The sequence below is a fragment of the Rhinatrema bivittatum genome, chromosome 4 (assembly GCF_901001135.1).
Source record: "Rhinatrema bivittatum chromosome 4, aRhiBiv1.1, whole genome shotgun sequence".
Classification (NCBI taxonomy): Eukaryota; Metazoa; Chordata; class Amphibia; order Gymnophiona; family Rhinatrematidae; genus Rhinatrema; species Rhinatrema bivittatum.
Window position 1 is genome coordinate 75,571,364 of NC_042618.1, and position 22,023 is coordinate 75,593,386.

Sequence of the window (22,023 nt, forward strand, 5' to 3'; positions counted from 1 at the left end):
CCGTGTGCACTTGTGCGCACAATGTAAAATTACAGTACATATGTGCTTGTGCCCACATGTGTGCATAGATGTGTGCACATGTGTTGCGATCCTGCCCGCGAGGAGCTCTCACCTTCAAGTGGCCAGTCGGGCCGCTGACGCTGCTGCCTCCGCGGCAGTCCTGCTGCGGTATCCAGGTCCCTCCCGGGCTGCCTCCTACTCCATACAGTGAGGCCGACCTGCCGCGAGCTCTCCCTCGCGGTCAGGCCCCCCACTGCTGCTTCTGGGCCTTCCCGATGTCTCTCAGCCTTCCCGGGGTCCTTGGCCGGCAGGGAGGGCGTCCCTGCCGGTGCCCGTGCTGCAGTCTGGGTCCTCGCCCGGCAGGGAGCCGTCCCTGCCGGTGCCTGCAGCCCTTGGTTCTCCCTGCAGCCAGCTTACCTCACTCCTGCTTCAGTCTTCGCGGCTAGGAGCCGCTAAAGCAGCCTCCCACCTCTCCAGCTTCAGGGCAGGACTGCTCCGCTGCCTGCCTGTCTTCCTTGGATTCTCCACATGGCCGGGAGGACGCCACCAGCTTCCAGCCTGTCTCTCCAGCTTCCTAGGGCGCGGACGCGTGCCTCTCTACTCCTCTTCAAAGGCCAGTCAGGCGTGGCCCCCTGCTGACTCCTCCCTGGGCGTTGCCGTCATCAGCCCTACTAAAGGGCTCAGCAGTCAGTCTGTCTTTGCCGTCGCAAGGAGTTGGTCACTCCTGGGACTCTACCATCCTTGCTCCAGGAGTTGTCCGTGTTCCAGCCTTCTGCAAGGTCCAGTGTTGCTTGTTCTTTGTCGGAGCTCCTCGTCCTGTCCTGATGTCTACCTGCTGTGCCAGTCCTGATGTCTACTTGATGTACCAGCCCCGATGTTTGCCTGTTCATGTTCCTGCCCTTGGCCTGTCTTCCAATCCGGTACCCGTGTTCCAGTTCTGATGATGCTTACCTTGCCTTTGGCTGCTGGTGTGCAGCAAACCCTGCTTTAGGCTGCCGGTGTGCAGCAACCCTGCTATAGGCTGCCTGGAGTGCAGCAACCTGCTTCTACCCTGTTCCTGAATCTCCTGAAAGCTAGCACCTCGTTCCTGTGTCTTCAAGATGTCCTGGTGCCTCGCGGCAAGCCATGTCGTGGTCCGTGACCAGCCCCATGGGCGGGCTGAGTAGGGCGCTTCGTGATGCAAGCCATGCACCTCGTTCCTGAGTCTGTGAGAAAGCCTTACCCTGTTCCTGAATCTCCTGAAAGCTAGCACCTCGTTCCTGTGTCTTCAAGATGTCCTGGTGCCTCGCGGCAAGCCATGTCATGGTCTGTGACCAGCCCCATGGGCGGGCTGAGTAGGGCGCTTCGTGATGCAAGCCATGCACCTCGTTTCTGAGTCTGTGAGAAAGCCTTACCCTGTTCCTGAATCTCCTGAAAGCTAGCACCTCGTTCCTGTGTCTTCGAGATGTCCTGGTGCCTCGCGGCAAGCCATGTCGTGGTCCGTGACCAGCCCCACGGGCGGGCTGAGTAGGGCGCTTCGTGATGTAAGCCATGCACCTTGTTCCTGAGTCTCTGAGAAAGCCTTACCTTGTTCCTGAACTCTCTGAAAGCCTGGTATCCTGCGGCAACCCCTGTCGTGGTCCGTGACCAACCCCACGGGCGGGCTGTGTAGGGCGCTCCATGTTGCCAGTCTCGTACCTCGCCCTTGAGTCTCCTGTATGCATCATACCTCGTTCCTGACTCCACGTCTCTTCCTCCAGTACCTCGTTCCTGAGTCTACGTTTGCACTTCCAATACCTTGCTCCTGAGTCTACGTCAGCACGTCCAGTACCTTGTCTCTGAGTCCACGTTTGCACTTCCAGTACCTCGCTCCTGAGTCTACGTCAGCACGTCCAGTACCTTGTCTCTGAGTCCACGACTGCACTTCCAGTACCTCGCTCCTGAGTCTACATCAGCACGTCCAGTACCTTGTCTCTGAGTCCACGTCTGCACTTCCAGTACCTCGCTCCTGAGTCTACGTCAGCACGTCCAGTACCTTGTCTCTGAGTCCACGTCTGCACTTCCAGTACCTCGCTCCTGAGTCTACGTCAGCACGTCCAGTACCTTGTCTCTGAGTCCACGTTGCACTCCCAGTACCTGTGCCTGAGTCTACGTCTGCACTTCCAGTACCTCGTTTCTGAGTCTCGTCTGCATCCATGTTCCAGTCCTCGCTGCCCTGGCCTCCATCCGGCCCGCCGCTTCATGCCGTACCCTGCGGCAGGTCCGAAAGGGCTGGGAACGGTCGGAGGACTGTTCACAAGACCAACATAGAGTTGTTGGGCTTCCGAAGCGTGCAGGCCCGGAGGAGGGCCTGTCTTCCAGTCTTCACTCCAGCTTGCTTCCGTCCAGCCCATGCTCGGGCATGCCACGCCTCCCGCGGCACCTCTTCAGACCTCTCTGGCGTCGAGCCGCGGCCCAAGGGCACACACATCTCCCAGGAGTGGGATCGCTCTCCGAGCGCTCCGCAACACATGTGCTCATTTTAAAGTTACCATCTGAGTTAGCCAGATTCATTAGGTAATTAAGATAAGCTGTCATAGAACAGATGAACGGAGTCTTTCTTTTGTATATGACACCAGTCTGTAAATCTCTTCCATATTATAGTTATATAATTTCCTGGTAGGTGGTTATTTTGCTGCTAATAGAATTTTCTTTACATCCTTTTGAAGCTGGATTTTGAATTAGGAGCCCTTCAACATCTACGTTATTAATGCTAGCCATCAAAGATTGGGATGAAGGATTGATCACTCGAATTAAGTCAAGAGAGTTAGAAATAATGTTAATATGATTGGCAGAGCTATTGCTAATTTGTGTAGCCCTGGAAACCAACTTTGGCATAGCCAGTATGGAGCTACTAGAATCATCATTCCTTTATCTTTTCTTGGGTTCAGAATTGTTTTTGCTATTAGCGGAATTGGTGAGAAAGCATTCAGTAGGCCTGTGTTCCTACTGGACTCTTGGATGTGGATGGACTCTTGGCCTGTGGATGGACTCTTGTAAGAATATTGAGGTAGTTTGTGATTGAATGGCAATGCAAAGAGGGCCACAATCAGTGTTCCCCAAAGATCAGAGAGGTATTTCAGTGTGTTGTCATTGATAGACCATTCATATGGTTGGAGTTGACAGCTTAGCCTGTCTGCAATGATATTGTCCTTTTCTGGGAGATACATTGCCAAGATAATAATTTTCCTTATGATTTCTCAGTTCCATATGGCTAGGGCTTCTTGGCAAAAAAGGAATGATCCTGATACTCTATGACTGTTTATATAAATCATAACTACCTGGTTGTCTGTTCTAATCTGCAGTATTTTATTCCTCAATCAAGGCTCAGACTTGTAGGCTATTGAAAACAGTACTCAGTTCTAGAAGACTGACATATAGAGTTGACTTCTGCTTTGTCCAAACTCCCTGTGTCCAAATCAAATCAACATGTGTTCCTCATCCTTGAAGTGACGTCTCTTAGCATCTTTTGGATGTCCAAGATATGTATGCTGTAAAGGTTTCCCTTTTTCCACCATTTCAGGGAGTCAATTTGGTCACAGGGATTTTGTGACTTAAGAGGCTGAATGTGCCGATTCCAACTGTTCTTTAGATACCATTGTGCATGTCTCATTTTCAATCGTGATAGGGGAGTGACGTTTATTGCTGATGCCATATGTCCCAACAACTTCATAAATCAAGTAGTTATCCATTTTTTTGTTAATAGGACCTGTAACTTGATTGCTCTCTTGGATGGAAGATAGGCTTTCCCCTCAATCATATCCAGGCGTGCAGCTATGAATTCCAATTGCTGATCTGGGATCAAGCTGGATTTGGAAGAAATTTATTATAAATCCCAAATATTGCATTGTCTATATGACTAGGCTTACATCCATTGTAGAGTTTTTGTAAGAAGTGCTCAATATGGGCCTGATTTTCAAAAGCATTTACAAGCATAAACTAGGTTTTACACATGTAAATACACTTTACCTGTGTAAGTGGGCTTTTGAAAATTGCTACAAAATATGCCATCGAACTGTCCATAGGACTTGTTGAGAACGGTGGTTTAGTGTGCCCATGGGCCTCAGCCCGACCCAGACCTTCCGGACCGAGCCAAGGGTTGACGGTGGCTCCGCGTGGCTGACGGTCAACCCTCCGCCAGGCCGGCAAGCTCCCATGGCCAACATCCGAGGATGATGGAAGGTGAATGGTCCTCCAACCATTCCGGGCCCTTTCGGACCTGCTGCAAGCAGCATGGAGCAGCAGGCCTGGCCTGAGGTTGAGGGCAGACGGGCCTTGACATGAAGACATGACTATGACTGATGCGACCGCATCCAGGGACGAAGACACGTGGCTGATGCAACGGCATCCAGGGACGAAGACACATGGCTGATGCAACGGCGTCCAAGGACGAGACTCTTGACATCCAAAAGGCAACACAAGGCATGGACATTGGCACTGTCTCTCAGGGCGCCCTACTCAGGCCACCCGCGGGACTGAGTCGCGGACCACCCTGTCCATTACGCACCCTACACAGCCCCAAGGCTGGTCACGGACCACGACGGGAGCAGGACAGCACAGGAACACACATCCAGCACAGGACGACCGTCCACCGGCAGGCTAGTCCACCCAGGAGTACTGCATCTGAGGGACCCCCGGCCTACCGGTACCAGAAGGCTCGAGAGTGAAGACGAGGCATGGCATAGGAAGGAACATCACGGAAGGCAGGAACACCAGGACGAAGGAGATCACGAAGACACCTGGACATGGACCTCAGGCACGAAGACTTGGACATGGAACAGCTGAACGAGACAAGGAGCTCCTAGAAGACTGGAAGACCTTACATGGACTCTGGCAGGCCGGAGCCTCCAGAGCGAAGATTCGACGACGATGCAAGGCACTGGAGAACTGACGGAGCAGCCCTTTATAGGGCTGGTACAGGAAATAGTCCCAAAGGTGGGGCCAAGACACTTCCTGTGTCTGGCCCTTTAAATATAGAGAGAAGACGCGGCCGCGTGCCTAGGAGGAGAGTGCAGAGGCTGTGGAGGACCATGGCCAGCGGCCTGCACAGCATCTGTGCGTCAGACGCCAGACGAGGCAGGGCTGAGCCTGGGAGCAGGCTCCAACGTGAGCAGCGGCTCCAGCCGCTGCTGGAGGCCCAGAGGGCGGCTCCTGCTGCTAGTCCAGCCCGGGGCTGCGGCCTGTATGCCGCGAAGATGGTAATGACATCGGGGGCACTCCCAGCCCCGAAGAAGGCCGCGGCTCCGACCGCGGAGCAGAGGATGAAACAGGGTGGCCTCCTGGCCGCGTGGGCAGGCCGACAGCGGCGTCCTGCTGTGTCGGCGAAGAAAGCTGCAAGGGTAAGTGGCCTGCTTGCGGGGGGACCCGCGGGCAGCGCTGATTCATAACAGGATTTACCCACGTAAGTGCACCTTGCATGCATAAATGGCTTTTGCAAATTGCTACAATATGTTACATTACGTATGTAACTCCTTTGAAAATTCACCTGAATTAGCCAGTCTTATAGGTATGGAAAGGCAAGCAAATTTGGTTTCCTCGGAAGAGCAGCTACCACTGCTAGATACTTTGTGAACTCTCAATGCTTCAGCATTAACTTCTACTGATAATGTTGATCCTCTAGGGTGAATCTTTTTTTATAACATTTTATTTATAAAAACACACAGTTCAGAAAATAACAATACACCATGGCAAATATGGAATACACAGAAGTTCAAGTCTCACCTACATCATATTGAACAGTATTGTTTATTACGATGAATTATATAATATTAAGAAACCCCCTGTATCCCAACTATCAGCTGAAAGCAGTGGTTCATTGAGTAGTACATCTCCTCCAGGTCCAATTCTTTTCCCAAATAGCATCATAAACAGTGAATTTGTCCATCAAAGCTATCTCCACTAAGGCAGTCTGCCAATGTGAGATCTGAGGGCAGCATTTCCAGAAGAAAGCAATGGTCAGTCTTGCTGTTTGGAAATGTGTTTTGATTGTCACTTATCTGTGGGTCAAAATGCAGAGGGGATAGTCTGTATGAAGGCTGCCAGGCCTACCTCTGCTGTTTTTCTCGATTTCTTGGTCTGGACTGTTGATGATTGCACTTTCCTAAAAACGCGGTAATTAGAGAGAGAGAGAACATAGTGACTGTTCCTGAAATGGAAACCCAGAAAGTGCAATTAAACTTTCTGAGCTGAGAGAGAAAGTTAACTGACTCGGTGCTGTTGTATGACATCACCCATCTTGTGTGGTTGTATTGTTATGCTTGTTCATGGAGGAGAAGAAGAATCTTTAACACCTTGTAAAGAACAGTGATGATTAGGTTGTAACTAGCTACATTAGGTCCTATTTAGGGCTAAATGCAAACTGGCTGCCAAATTTGGTTTTGTATAAGTTAGATGGTGAGTATCTACTGCTTGATACACCTCATCTAACTTATACAACACTCAGAAGCCAACATCCAAACTGATCAGATTTTTTATGGCTTCTGCATTTTCTTCCAAAGATGTCATTGATAATATGGAAACACTAATGCATAGTAAGAAGAGTCTAGCTTTAACCTTCTTGGGGGTAGGTTTTGGTTAGTTTGGTGCTATGACTCTAGGGAGCACAATTATTTTTATGCCAAACAAAAAGTTTCAACGTGTGCTCATGGCCAACATACCCAAATCCATTTGGTTGCAGTTGCCTTGATCCATTTCTTATCTGCTGCAGGACCAAGTTGGCATCGATGGGGCAAGACAGTGGGCTGGGCCGGCCTTGCCCACTTCTTTTTGAGACAAGAGAGGTGGTAATGGATTGACCAATGATGGGAACTTATCTCTGTCCACTTTCCTCCTAACAGAGTAAGGCAGCACCTATGCCTCTAGTCCTCCAGTGTGCACAGATACAGTAGGAGATATACTGCAGAATACTATATATGCACAAAAGGAATCAGGCAAAGCGCAAGAGCAGCACAGTGCAGAGGAGAAGGCTGGACATCTTTTGAGGCCTGCTGCTGCTGTCTCCTGTTTCAGCATCCACCATCATGCTCCAATACAGAGCCCCAGGTGAGAAGGATAACTGCTGTGCCTGGAGCGTCCTGATAAAAGGGAAGGAGAGGGGATCCTGGGGAAAGGGGATGGAGGATGTTACTGCTATGGAAGGGGTTAAAAAATTAGAGGATGCTGCTGTGGCAGGATGGAAGAGAGTGGAGGATATTGCTGTGGGAAGAAGGGGGCATTATGGCTGAGGTTTTGCCTAGGACATTTAGTACCCTTGCATTGGCCCTGCTCCTACCCTTTACTTACAGCCCTAGGTTAGCAGCTGAAGGAATCACACCAAAACCTCTGTTAACCACCCAATTGCATTTGGACTTGGTAACCACTAGTCATGATTCAGGAGTTGGAATTTCCTAAAACTGCTGGAATACTATATTATTTTAATCTTTAAATTGGATAATTTTTTATGGTTGCAAAATAACTACAGTAGCATAAAACAATAGAAGCAGCATGGTAGTGAACGTTTAAACTTGATATGGTTACATATTAACTTACTTGAGAAGTGAGTAAGGCTGAGTCTGGAAAATCAGCAAATCATTACAGTGACCCTAACCAAGAACAAAAAACATACATAAAATAAACAGACTCTATAATAAATATATTTAGTGTTTGTAAGATTTTGTATTTTCTGCAAGAAGTACAAATGCCCATTTAAATATATATATATTCTTACCGATGCATAAGAAAATTGTAGGAAAAACTTCCATATCCGTAACTATTGCTTGCCTATGTTGTTTCTCATATTATTAGAACAGAAAGCTGCAGCTAGATATTCACTATGGTGCAAACAATAAAGACCTCAGAACAAGTGAGTCTTCCCCAGAAAATATGCATATAGTTCAATCCTCTAAGAAAATTAGGTGTCTTCAGTGGAAGGCTACCATGCATCAGGAACTGTTCCTCTTCTCCTTGGTGGCTCTGGTTTCCTCCTTTGCCCTATCAAGCTTTTTGTACACATGGGTTGCTATAAACAGGGCCTACTATGGTGGTTTAATCAAGAAAGCAAGAGTCAGAACATGCTTCAAAAATGTGAAGGGGTCTGGCCTATAGGGCCTGAATGTGCATCTGTATTATGACTTTTTTTCACGGATACTGGTCTGGGTTTTGATATGTTGTTGCTGTTTTTCCAATTGTTGAAGGACGGTGTATTAGTCTGTATTGCCAAGTTTTAAAATGTAATTATATAATTATATTTTTACATATATATCTGTTTTTGTACTGAAAATTTACAAATAAAGAGTTAAAAAAAAAAAGCAATGTGAACCGGCCTAGTGCCCACCATGTAAACATGACAGACAATGCAAAACCATAGGCACTCCCAAAGAGCTTGCCTGCACCCTACAGTCATGGCTGCCTACTACAATTCATTGATCAGCTCTTTCCTAACTTTATATACAAAAGGATCAATATTTAAAGTGGTTTGTCTGGCTAAATATGGACTTATCCAGACAAACCACAAGATTTAAAATTGCTGCCAGTTGTATCACCCCTGAAACAGCCAGATATGCTTTTAGTTGGCTAATAACTCAGCTGGCTTTATCAGTGGTGGTCTGTGGGCATTCTAGGGCAGAGTGGAATTATCTGGCTATCATAATTGGATAACATTAGGATTGCCAGAGAGCAGTCCTAAAGTTAGCCAGATAAACTTATCTGGCTAAATTTTATATAGCCAGGTATATTTGATGGTGCAATCTGCATTGCTGAACAAGCCAGCCAAATTAGCCGAATAAGTTTATCTGGCTAACTTTTCAGGCCTCCCGGTGGCTAAAAATGGATTTCAAAATGGTAGTTTTACCATTGCATAGCAATACATAATAGCACTATATGCTCGTGCCTAGCATTTCAACCTAAATGCTGATATCCACTTGTGTTCCCCCTCTTCTGGTATTTATCTGGGAAGGCAGAGGTCACACTCAGTCCTAAGGCTAAGTCCTTGCACAGTCCCAGGGAGTGGATTCTCCAATAGTGAGGGAGGCTAGACGTCCAAGGTCCAAGGCACAGGGGGCAAACGTCTTCAGTGGGTATCACTTTTGGTAAATGTCATATGGATGAAGGTAAAGGAAAAATGTGTTTCTTAATTGCTAATTTTCTTTCTTTGAGCTCTACCAGACCAGTCCAGACACATGGGCTTTTTCCCCTACCAGCAGATGGAGGCATAGAACAACTGATATGCTGATGTCACCCTTTATACAGTAATGTGCCACCTGCAGTTCTTCAGTAGTTCTGTATCAAATCACAGAAAATCTTTAAGAATAAACTCTCTCCACTGATTGAGCAGGGGGAGGGGGTTATCAAAAACAGAGGCAAACTGAGCCCAATTCTTACAAACTAGTAAAAGAGTAACAACATATATGAAACAAGCCTTCCTTAAACCAATTCAGTTCTGTACGACAGCATATGTATACATAGGAAAGCAGGCTAAAGACTAAAAATAGCTGGGTGGAATCTTAGCTGATCTGATAGGACTCAAGGAAAGAAAATGAGCAGGTAAAAACCTTTTTTTTTCTCTTATCATCCCACCAGACCAGTCCAGACGCATGGGATGTACCTAAGTGAAATGGGCTACCTGAAGCTGTCCTTGTCCCTGCACAAAAAGGCAGAGTCCTACAACTATATAGGACTGGTTGGTAGCATAACAAATTTAAAGAAAAGATGGCTCCCAATGGACTACATATATCCCAGCTTCAAGGTCCTCAGCAGGGAGGAACTGAGCCTGGAGGGAGTCACTCTCCTAGTTTCAGTAGGCTATCATGTGGTATAAAGGGGCTGTCTTTGCAATAGATAGGAAAGTAGAGGAAGCCATAGAACAGCTTAGTCCAGCCCAGTGGAAGAGATTACTGAGGAGAAGCTGGAGCCAGAATCTCTCAACATGACAGAGGCAAAGATAATCAAGTTTAATAGTGGGGAGTTTTGCTTCTATTTAAGCTGGCTGGCAGCTGGGTTGTGAGGAAAGGCTCAACATACTGTTTCAGCAGGAAATGACAGTGGCTGAAAACCTAAACCAATACACTGGGGCTGTGTTTTTAGTTGTTTTGAACATGAAAGATGCAACTGCTGTTAGCTTATGCTCCAGAAGCTGTGCATTCAAATCCAGCATAAGATCTGTTAGTAACCTAGTTTTAATTTATATTTTGCAAACTGCATTATTGAGAATGCTGACATTTAATTAGAAGCGGTGAGTAAATCCAGGACAACAACTACCACTTATTAGATTTAATTTGTACTTTGCAAGTTGTATTACTGAACTACTGGAGAAGCTGTGCATTTAGATCAAGATTAAGATGTGCTTTCAATTAACTTTAATTTGTGCTTTACCAGCTACAGTACTGAGATTACCAATTGTACTTCTGAGCCTCTGAAGAGTGTATCCTGCTGAGAGTCCCACTAAGAGGGAGGTATTTGAGAGTGAGAAAGATGGGGCTATTATTTTATGGAGGATGACTTTCACCTTTAAGATAAAAGAATAGGAACTGCGTTATATTAAGGGGGAGGATTCTACTTCCTACCAAGATCCAGCCCACACTGAAGCAACAGAGTTACTCCAACTCACAGGATGCTACTACAGTCGTTGAAGTGGGCTCCAAACCCAATCCTGACCAATTAAAGCCTTCACTAGACAACCAAGTTCAAGGACAACAACCAAGCTCAAGGGTGAGGCTGTTAAATCCCCCTCCTCGTCTTCCATACCTTTTGCATTTGACATTTACGAACAAGACTGAAGCAAATTACGGAGGACAGAGGTACCCAAACACAAGAAGGAATCTGCCTTATTAAATCCAAAGGGCCCCAAAAGGCTGAGCCTGGATTCTGACCTTCATCATTGGACACAGGTATGCCTGAGGTCACTAAGTGTGTCCACTGACATTGCTTCATCAGATATTTTTACCCACAGAAAAGATGACCAACTAAGCCTAGGCTAGCCTTGCAAGACTCTTGCATGACCCCATCGAGAATTAAGGTTATACCAAACCAATCCTACACTGGAAGGGAGCCTGACAAGCCTGCCCTCAGCATGTCTGCACCAAAGGATGCAGACTCTGGCTCAAACATCCAATGTTTGGAAAATGTATGCAAGGAAGACCAATTTTTTTCCTGTTGGACTAAATGAAGTCCGCCCATGAAGATGCTTGTGCCTTAGTAGAATGAACATTGACGTACTATCATTTTAGGATGTAAGCTAAAGAAAGAGTGTTCTTGAGCCATCTAGCCAAAATGGCCTTTGTACCAGCATCATCTTTCCTCCTACAGTTAAAGAGAACAAATGATCTGATCTCCAGAAAGAATTGGTCACCTTAAAATATCTTAGAACTCTATACACATCTAGAGGATAGAGTTCACTTGAACCTTGTAAACTTACAAAACATGAAATTAAAAGTGAAATAATTATTTATAAAGGAGGAACAGACTTCATATATATATATATCACTATAAACACTTATTTGTATATATGTGTTCAAGTGCTAATACTGACTCTCAAAAACCTCCTGTTTAAAGTATCCAACTCAAAAAACTTACAGTGCTTCAACAAACATCTGTGATTCAAAATATAAAGTCACTTAACTTGCTATTTAAGAATGAGACTTTTTTATTCTGTGCCAGTCCATCCAACTTGACTCTGGAATTTGTTGCCAGAGGATGTGGTTAGTGCAGTTAGTGTAGCTGGGTTCAAAAAAGGTTTGGATAAGTTCTTGGAGGAGAAGTCCATTAACAGTTTACTTAGGGAATAGCCACTGCTATTAATTGCATCAGTAGCATGGGATCTTCTTAGTGTTTGGGTAATTGCCAGGTTCTTGTGGCATGGTTTGGCCTCTGTTGGAAACAGGATGCTGGGCTTGATGGACCCTTGGTCTGACCCAGCATGGCAATTTCTTATGTTCTTATGTTTCACCCGAAAGAGCTGCTTCAGGGATGCTCTTTAATGAAAAGTCAGTCAGTTACAAGGGAGTCGGTTAGACTGTTAGATGATTGAGGGGTTAAAGGGGATCTTAGGGAAGATAAGGCCATTGTGGAAAGACTAAATGAATTCTTTGCTTCCATGTTTACTAATGAGGATGTTGGGGAGATGCCAGTTCCGAGACAGTTTTCAAGGGTGATGATTCAGGTAAACTGAACCAAATCACAGTGAACCTGGAAGATGTAGTGGCCATATTAACAAACTAAAAAGTAGCAAATCACCTGGACTGGATGGTATATACTCCAGGGTTCTGAAAGAACTAAAAAATGAAATTTCAGATCTATTATTAAAAATTTGTAACCTATCATTAAAATCATCCATTGTACCTGAAAACTGAAAGGAGGTCAATGTAACCCCAATATTTAAAAAGGGCTCCAGGGGTGATCCATAAAACTATAGACCGGTGAGCCTGACTTCATTGCTGGGAAAAATAGTAGAAATTATTCTAAAGAACAAAATCACAGAACATATAGAAAGACATGGATTAATAGAACATAGCCAGCATGCATTTACCCAAGGGAAGTCTTGCCTTACAAATCTGTTACATTTGTTTGAAGAGGTTAATAAACAAGTAGATAAAGGTGAACCAGTAGATGTAGTGTATTTGGATTTTTAGAAGGCATTTGAAAACTAAAAAGTCATGGGATAGGAGGTGAATGTCATGCTGGGTCAGACCAAGGGTCCATCGAGCCCGGCATCCTGTTTCTGACAGAGGCCGAACCAGGCTGCAAGAACCTGGCAATTACCCAAACACCGAGAAGATCCCATGCTACTGATGCAATTAATAGCAGTGGCTATTCCCTAAGTAAACTTGATTAATAGCAGTTAATGGACTTCTCCTCCGAGAACGTATCCAAACCTTTTTTGAACCCAGCTACACTAACTGCACCAACCGCATCCTCTGGCAACAACATAAGAGCATAAAATTTGCCTTATCAATACATTCAAATAAGAAATTTCAAATGAACTATACTGCATCTGGTATGGGATGCAGTCACTACAATAATTTACCCAATTAGAAAAATCTAACTGTTGTGCTGTACCACCTCAGATCATAAAACACTGTCAATCAACCTCTTCCAGAATAAAATTAATGGCTTAGATAGTGAAGACTGTAGCCACTGATATTCAAAATTGTCCAGGTATAAATTAGCCAATGAGGGGACTATGGTGGCCCCCATTACTGTTCCAGAAATTTATAAGTAATGTTGATTTTGAAAAATAAAAAAATGTTCTTGTAAAGCTAACTTGACTAATTTCAAAATAAAGAACAATGGTACATTGTATGGTTTGCTTCTATTCTTGAGATGTTGCACTATAACCTTCAATGTCTCATCTTGGGGAATACAAGTGTATAAGGATTTATATCAAGCAAGACCATTAAAATATCAATCTATGAAAATGATGTTTCTGACAAGATTTGCAAAAGCTGAGTGCTGTCTTACACATAAGATGAACTTCTGAATAAATGAGGTCTTAAAAATGGAATAATTCTAGGTAATATATATATATATATATATATATATATATATATATGGAAACCGGTATGATTTGCATTTTAATGTAAGAATGTCGGTATATAAAAATTATAAATAAATAAATAAAATAAATATATAATGTCCAAATCAATGAATAATTAACATTCAAAAAATTAAATTATTTTTGCGTTGAAAAGCCTGTCTCTAATGTGCTTGATGTAATATGTTTGATTACTGACTGGAGACGTTTAGTAGGATCCAAACTTCATTTGTGATAACTGGAATTGTCAGAAAGAAGAATCATTACTTCAGCTAAATAAGCTTGGCGATTCATAATAACTACTGTGCCTCTTTTATTGGCTAGTTTGATTATGCTGCTTTAATTGAAGCAGACCTTGCATAAAGCGCCCCACTATGGGTTGCACAGAGATGGGCAAACCATCTACCCCCTGGTGGTAGGCACTGATGGCACTCAGGTGTACCCTGAGGGAGCTAGGTTTTTAAACCAGCATCTGACAGGTGCAGCAGATAGTCAAGCAGTTTCGGTGTAGAGCATGAGAATGGATCCAACTCGTGACTCTCACATCATATGGCAAACCTCCACTTCAGGCCAAAAGTGGAGGTTTCCTGGAGGCTACCAGGACATGAGAAACATCCTCTAACAGGTCAAATGGCTGCAAGATTAGCCTCTCAACATCCATGCTGTTAGGGTCAATGCCCTGAGGTTGGGATGGCGCAGTCTGCCCTGATCCTGCAAGATAAGGTCCGGGGAGGTTCCCAGACTGATTGGGTCCCTGATAGAGAAATACCTCAGGAGCGGGAACCAAATCTGCCTCAACCAATGAGGGGCTATGAGGTTCATGGTTCCCTTATCCTGCCAGAGCTTCAAGAAAGTCTTCATCACCAGTGGAAGCGGAGGATACTCGTACAGGAGGCCCCTGCCCCAATGACGGGCAAAGGCATCTGTGGCTGACTTGCCATTCCCCCCAGTACAGGGAACAGAATTGTTTTACCTTGCTGTTGCAAGGGGAGGCGAAGAGATCCACGTCTGGGGTTCCCCAAAGGCAGAAGATACGATCTGCCACCTTCAGATTCAGGGACCACTTGTGGGATTGGAAGGCCCGGATGAGGCGATCCGCCACCACGTTCTCTGTCCCTGCAAGGTGCATGGCCTGGAGCAGCATGCCCTGGGACCGAGCCCATGACCAAATCTGAACTGCTTCCTGACACAGGAGGAACGATCTCTTACCTCCCTGCTTGTTGATGTACCACATTGTCACTTGGTTGTCGGTCTGGATCAAGATCACCTTGTCGGACAAGGGAGGCGCTCTTTCGCCGGCAAGGAAGATGGCCGCATAGGGGAATCGCTCCGCTCCTGAGACCACAGTAAGTGACGTGCTAAACCCACCAAAGTAAGCCAAACTTTTAAAAAACTGGCGATTCAGTTGCCGCTAGTACCCGGGCACTCATCGGCATGGCGGCTAAAAGAAAAACAGTTGATTTGAAGAAGTTTAATTTTAACAAACTGCCGCCCGATACTGGGAGCGGTCATGAGGCTGGGCCCGTGCAGGCTGCAGACGCTTAGAGCGAGATGCCGCAGCAGGGAACCGATCCTATCGCTGGGGGAAGCCCAGAATGGGCAGAGGCTTCTGCTCAACTCAAAAATGACATCTGAGGCTGGTTTATAGAGTTCCGGGCAGATTTAAAAACACACAAGCAGTAACTCTTGGCCTCGATGTCTGACATTCATGATGACATCGCCAACCTGGGACATAGAGTTGATGAGCTGGAGATGCGAGTGGATACGAATGGGACTGCTTTAAATAAAGTGGCCACGCAGCAAGACACGATGGATGGTGAGCTTATGACTATACAAGAAAAGCTGGAGGATCTGGAAAACCACTCCAGGCAGTGCAACATAAGGATTCGGGGGTGCCAGAGGTCCCAGAATACAGTAATGCCATGGAAGTGGCAGGCTCAATTTGCCAATTTATTCTTCAATCCAGCCAGAAGCAAGGTGCTTCAGCTGAGGGCAACCTCCCAGAGCACATCAAGCTAGAGAGGGCTCATAGGGCTCTTGGCCCCAGAACGGATTCTAGGCCTCGATACCTTGTCTTGTGCTGCCATAGTTTTCTTCAAAAATCTAAGATTATGGACGCCGCCAGTAAAAGGAATTCCTGGTCAGGGGATGGTCATACCCTGACCACCAGGAACTGGCACCATCCACACTACGCAAACGCTTTGATCTGAAAGAAATCACAGCTTACTTATGTGCTGAAAACATTCGTTATCACTGGACTTTCCCATTTGGACTCCATTTTGCGATTAATGGGGTGGCTTCTCGTGTCAAACCTCTAGTGGAAGCTGTTGAAGCCCTCAACAAGGCTGGTCACCAGCCCAACATTGCAGCACCGAAGAAACCCTCCAGGAATCCGCGGATGGATGACCACCCAAAATGGCACAGGGTAGGAAAAGGCGGGAGCCAGCTGCGCCGTCATTCTGAGGACTCTCGATCGGCGTTATCAGATCAAGGCTGATTTCCTTAATTTGGGACATTGTTGGTTCGGTTAATGACTGTACTCTTAGGCAGTTTTGTTGGAACTGGTTTATGCGTTCATCTGCTTGTCTGAAGCAGAAGATCTTCAGTGGCGGTTTCATTGCTTGAAGGACTGCTGCCAGCATCATCTGCGTAGTGAGCCAGCTTATTGTTGTATGTTCAAAGGTTATAAAAGACAGGTTTATCTTTTTTTTTTATAAGATTCGGGAGGGGGGTGGGAGGGGATGAACCATGCCAGTAGAGGGTGACTCCCAGGTGAGGAGTTTTACCACCCTCATGTTATGGAGGGGTGATGCCAGACTATGGGGTATTTTTGGGTTATCCTTTCCAGGGAATGCAGTTTATTGTCACTGTATTCTTTGCTATGGTAGCTGTCATTTAGGTAAGAAAATTGCAATATGTCCAGATTGACTGCACTTGTCCAGAGACTGAACCCAGGGGAGTGTATTGTGTCTCTTAATGTGAAGGGCCTTAATCACTACCATAAAAGGTTCCTACTTAACCAAGAGCTACAAACACATCATGTTTCTATCGTAATGGTACAAGAGACACACTTACGGAAGCGACATGAAAGGGTTCTTTCGTTTCACCAATACCCACATATATATATCTCGCTGCTAGTACAAAGGACTCCAAATATGCAGGTATGGGTATTCTGATTACTCGGGATTTCATACATGAGGTCCTAGAGATTGTATGAGACCCACTGAGGCGTTATATCCTATTAAAATTAGGGTGGGGAAACAGTCACTTTGGTCAGCATTTATGCTCCTAATACTGGTCAAGATGTTTTTTTTTAACATGCTAGATGAGGTGCTACTTAAGTATGCTGAAGGTGCAATCATCATGGGTGGGGATTTTAACGTGACTCACAGCCCTACTATGGATAACTTGGCACAGACATCCACCACCTCGAGGATAGTCCGGCAGCGATTGTCTACCTTGATTTCGCACTGGCAATTGGGGGATGTTTGGCGGCAGAGAAATATGTATTCTAGAAGTTATACTTACTTTTCCCATGCCCAACAATTATATTCTCGACTGGACTATTTTCTAGTGGATAGGCAAATGCAAAATTGGGTAACTGATGCTGGAATTGAACCCATTGTGTGGTCTGATCACTCTCCGGTCTGGATTCGGGTGAATCTTAACAATCAGGATAGGGGCCAAAAACTCTGGCGGTTGAATGAAGGGCTTCTTAAAGACACTGCATTTGTTCAGTCCTTGGGTACTAAATTGTCAAAGTACTTCCACAATCATCTCAATGATCCCACTCCTAGGCTAACTATCTGGGAATGCTCCAAGGCAGTCGCTTGGGGTATACTTATTTCACATGCCTCCTTTTGCAAACGCAAGAGGGAGAAACAGCGAAAAGCACTCACAATAAACCTTGCTCAGTTGACAGAGCAGCACATGCACTCACAGGGCCCTACATTACTTCAGAAAATAAATAGGATCAGGGATGCCCTTAAGGCGCTCGATGCGGAGACACTCGCTTTTCAAATGGATATAACTAAACAGCAATATTTTGAAGGGGGAAACAAGGCGGATCACTTGTTAGCTAGATGTTTAAAAGAGGTTCTTGCCCAAAATAATATCACTAAAGTAAAGGATGGTGGGGGAAATCTTATTAAATCCTCAGAGGGGATCAGGAAATGTTTCACTGACTTTTATGGTCAGTTATATAGTAGAGATACCGCCATTGTTGGTACTGACATAGATCACTACTTAAAGGATTTGCCACTGCACACTATAACGAACGAACAGCAGCAGTATTTAGATGCCCCTATTCAACTAGATGAGGTGCAAAGGGCGATTAAAGCTCTAAAACCAAGAAAATTCCCAGGTTTAAACGGCTTAACTGAAAGTTATTACAAAAAACTTTCTCACATTGTGGCAGAAGCTTTAACTGAGATGCTTAACTCCTTAAGGGGCACAGATTCCTTAGCAACTCACACGAATGTAGCGGGAATTACCATTCTCGCTAAACCAGGCTGGGACCCAATCCACTGTGGGTCTTATCGACCAATATCGCTCATCAATTTGGACCTCAAGATCCTGGCCCAGATCCTAGCAGAACAATTAAAGGGCATTATTCCCTCCTTAGTGCACAATGATCAAGTAGGATTCATCCCTTCCCGTATGGCCAGCGATAATATTAGGAAAGTGGTAGACCTGATAGACTGGGTCCATCATCATAAGACTCCTGCTGCATTCTTAGCCATAGATGCTGAAAAGGCCTTCAACCTTGTACATTGGCCTTTCCTGTTCAAGGTCCTTGATAAAATGAATTTTGGTGAACTCTTCCAAACTTGGATCAAAAAGCTGTATGAGCTGCCAAAGCTAGAGTGAAAGTTAATAGAGGTTATGGCCAGTTACTTGATATCCAAAGTGGAACACGGCAGGGTTGCCCTCTTTCGCCCATGCTTTTTGCCCTATTTCTAGAACCTTTTGCCTTGGTAATATGGAGGACGGAGACTATCATCGGGGTACAGCTTGATCATTTGCACTTTAAACTGTCATTATTCACGGATGACATCCTCTTCACATTAACTGACCCTGAGGTATCCCTACAAGGTGTTATGGCTGCCTTGGAGCAATTCCATCGGGTGTCTGATTTCACAGTGAACCTGGAGAAGTCGGAACTTTTGAACCTTAATTTGCCCAGTCAGGTGGTTCTGAACATCACTAAGACATTCCCGTTTCGTTGGACACGTACTTCTATCAAGTATTTGGGGGTGCAAATTGGTTTGCATAATTCTCAGTTATTCTCACTTAATTATAATCTACTTACTAAGATTTATTTATTTATTTATTTTTATTTAAAAACTCTTCTATACCGTCGTTAAGTTAGTTAACCATCACAACGGTTTACAGAAAGGCACTATAATAAAAATTATGAGAGGTATAGATTACCAATTAAAAACATGTGCCATCATAGTACGGTTATAATTTATACAATAACTATGGGGCGGATTTTAAGAGCCCTGCTCGCGTAAATCCGCCCGGATTTCCGCGAGCAGGGCCCTGCGAGCCGGTGCGCCTATTTTACATAGGCCTACCGGCGCGCGCAGAGCCTCGGGACTCGCGTAAGTCCCGGGGTTTTCCGAGGGGGGCGTGTCGGGGGCGGGCCCGATCCGCGCGGCGTTTTCGGGGCGGGACGTAGCGTTTCGGGGGCGGGTCCGGGGGTGTGGTTACGGCCCAGGGCGGTCCGGGGGCGTGGCCGCACCCTCCGGACCCGCCCCCAGGTCGCGTCCCGGCACGCTAGCATATCGTCAGGGTTCCCAAGATATTACAGTATATCTAATAGAGCCATTCTTTTGGTTTCTTTTGTTGCAGATATGGATAAAGAATTAATATTTAAACAATATTTTAAATTTACTGTACATTTTTGTGGTCAAAAGGTTTTTGTGTATCCAGATGTCTCCCATGAAACACAACATCATAGGAAATTATTTCTCTCTCTTAAGCAGCAAACGGTTTCCCTTGGGGCAACTTTTTTCCTTAAGTTTCCCTGCAAGGGTATAGTAATTTACCAAGGTAATACTTCTGTGTTCCTCGATCCATCTCATTTAGAGACTTTTTTGATTGACAAATCTTCTGTTTCACAAACTGTTTAAGTCACTTGATTTGGGGTAGAAGCCATTTAAATTGTATTAATTATTGCAGTCTGGAATTTGTATTTTCCATTTTTTTCCTTTTCTCCACTTAGATGTGGGCTTGAATTCTGTTTGTTATATGGGTTTACATTGTATTGTAATACCTTTACCTGGTATATCTTTTTCCTTTTGGTTTTTCTTGTGTAATAATCAGAATATATATTATTTTTCATGTTTATGATGAATAATTAATAAAGAGATAAAAAAAAAGATGGAAACCTGTCGCCACCTTAGGCAGGAACTTAGGGTGCGTATGCAAGACCACCCTGTCATGATAAAACTTAGTGTAAGGTGGATAAGTCACTAAGGCCTGGAGCTCGTTGACTCTGAGCACTGAAGTGAACACCACAAAAATGTTACCTTCCAGGTCAGGTACTTCAGGTCACAGGTGCACAGTGGCTCAAAAGGAGCTTTCATCAGCTGAGCTACCACCACACTGAGGTCCCAAGACACAGCGGGAGGCCTTAGGGGAGGCTTCAGTTGAAACAGGCCCCACATGAAACATACAACTATAGGCTGTACAGAGATGGGCGTACCATCTACACCATGGTGGTAGGCAATAAGATGAACTCTAATAGAGTTAGCTTTTAAGATGAACTCTAATAGAGTTAGCTTTTAAGCCGGCCTCCGATAGGTATAGAAGGTAATCAAACAGTTTTTGTGTGAAGCAGGAGAACAGATCTAGAGCTTTCTGCTCACACCACATGGAAAACCTCCTCTACTTCAGTTTATAGGACTTTCTAGTGGAAGGCTTTCTAGAAGCCACCAGGACCCCGAGACACATATTCTGAAAGATCAAGCAACTGTAGAATTAACCTCTCAAGATTCAGGCTATGAGTGACAGGCCCTGGAGGTTGGGATGCCATAGCCTTACCTAATCTTGCATGATGAGATCTGGGGAAGTCCCCAGACTGATCGGTTTCTGGATGGATAACTCCTACAGGAGTGGAAACCAGACCTGTCATAGCCAATGAGGGGCTATGAGGATCATAGTCCCTCTGTCCTCGTGAAGCTTCAAGAGAATCTTCGCCACTAAGGGAATCGGAAAATATGCATACAGAAGTCCCTTGACCCAATGACAGGCAAAGATGTCCAAGGCTGGTTTGCTGTCTGACCTGTACAGGAAGCAGAACTGAGGCACGTTCCTTTTGTAGGGGGACACAAACAGATGTATGTCCAGGCTCCCCTAGAGGTGGAATATCCGATTCACTACCCCCTGGTCCAGGGACCACTCGTGGGGTCTGAAGACTCGATTCAGCCTGTCCGCTACCATGTTCTCCGTCCTGGCCAGGTACATGGCCCTGAGCACCATTCTGTGGGTCAGGGCCCACGACCAGATCTGGACTGCTTCCTGACACAGGAGGTATGATCCCTTGCCTCCCTGCTTGTTTATATATGACATGGCTACTTGGTTGTCGGTCTGGATCAGGACAACTTTGTTGGACAGCTGATCTCTGAAAGCCCATAGCGTGTACCTGATCGCTCTGAGCTCCAGGAAGTTGATTTGACAAGAACATTCCTCAGTGAACTACAGACCATGGGTACTGAGCCATCCACATGAGCTCCCCATGCCAGGGTAGATGGATCCTTGGTTAGCAGAATTTGAGTAGGGAGACATCGAAAGGAAATCCCCATATCCAGACTGGAAAGTACCCGCCACCAGGACAATGAGTCCCGGAGAGACGGGATGATATGGATACAATCCTGGAGGCTCTGAGTGGCTTGGCGTCACTGTGACCTCAGGGTCCATTGGGCTCTATGCATGTGTTAACTGTGCCAAAGGAGTGACATGGACAGTTGCGGCCATGTGGCCCAACAGCCTCAACATGTGCCAAGTTGATACCAGCTGGTTTTGTTGAACCTCTGCCACAATAATTGCCAAGGCGATTGTCCTCTGGCGAGGCAGAAAATCCTTCGCCTGAGCCATATCTAGCAGGGCTCCTATGAAGTCCAATCGAGGTGACAGGCTGAGATGGAACTTTGGGTAGTTGAGAATGAACCCTAGTGACTCCAACACCCGAATGGTCAAGCGCATGGACCTGACAGCCCCTGCCTGAGACGTGCTCTTGACCAGCAAATCGTCTAGGTACCGGAAGACATGCACTCCCAGTTTGCGGAGGTGCGCCGCCACCATGGCCAGGCATTTTGTGAAGATCTATGGGGCAGACGCGATTCTGAACTGTAACAACTGGTACTGGACGTATTGCTTTCTCACCATGAATTGAAGATACTTCCTATGACTGGGGAAGATCTTGATATGAGTGTATGTGTCCTTTAGGTCAAGGGAACTTAGCCAGTCCTCTTATTTTTTTTAATTTATAATTT

General features: G+C 45.6%; 1 protein-coding gene across 1 annotated transcript in view; it reads right to left on the bottom strand.

Moving 5' to 3' along the window:
- The window catches only part of KLHDC1 (kelch domain containing 1), a 300,634-nt gene that overhangs the window by 12,981 nt on the left and 265,630 nt on the right, over positions 1-22,023 (bottom strand). The window contains exon 13 of the mRNA XM_029597434.1: positions 7,546-7,598. Coding sequence (XP_029453294.1) covers positions 7,546-7,598 — 53 coding nt within the window. The remainder of the gene's footprint in view (positions 1-7,545; positions 7,599-22,023) is intronic.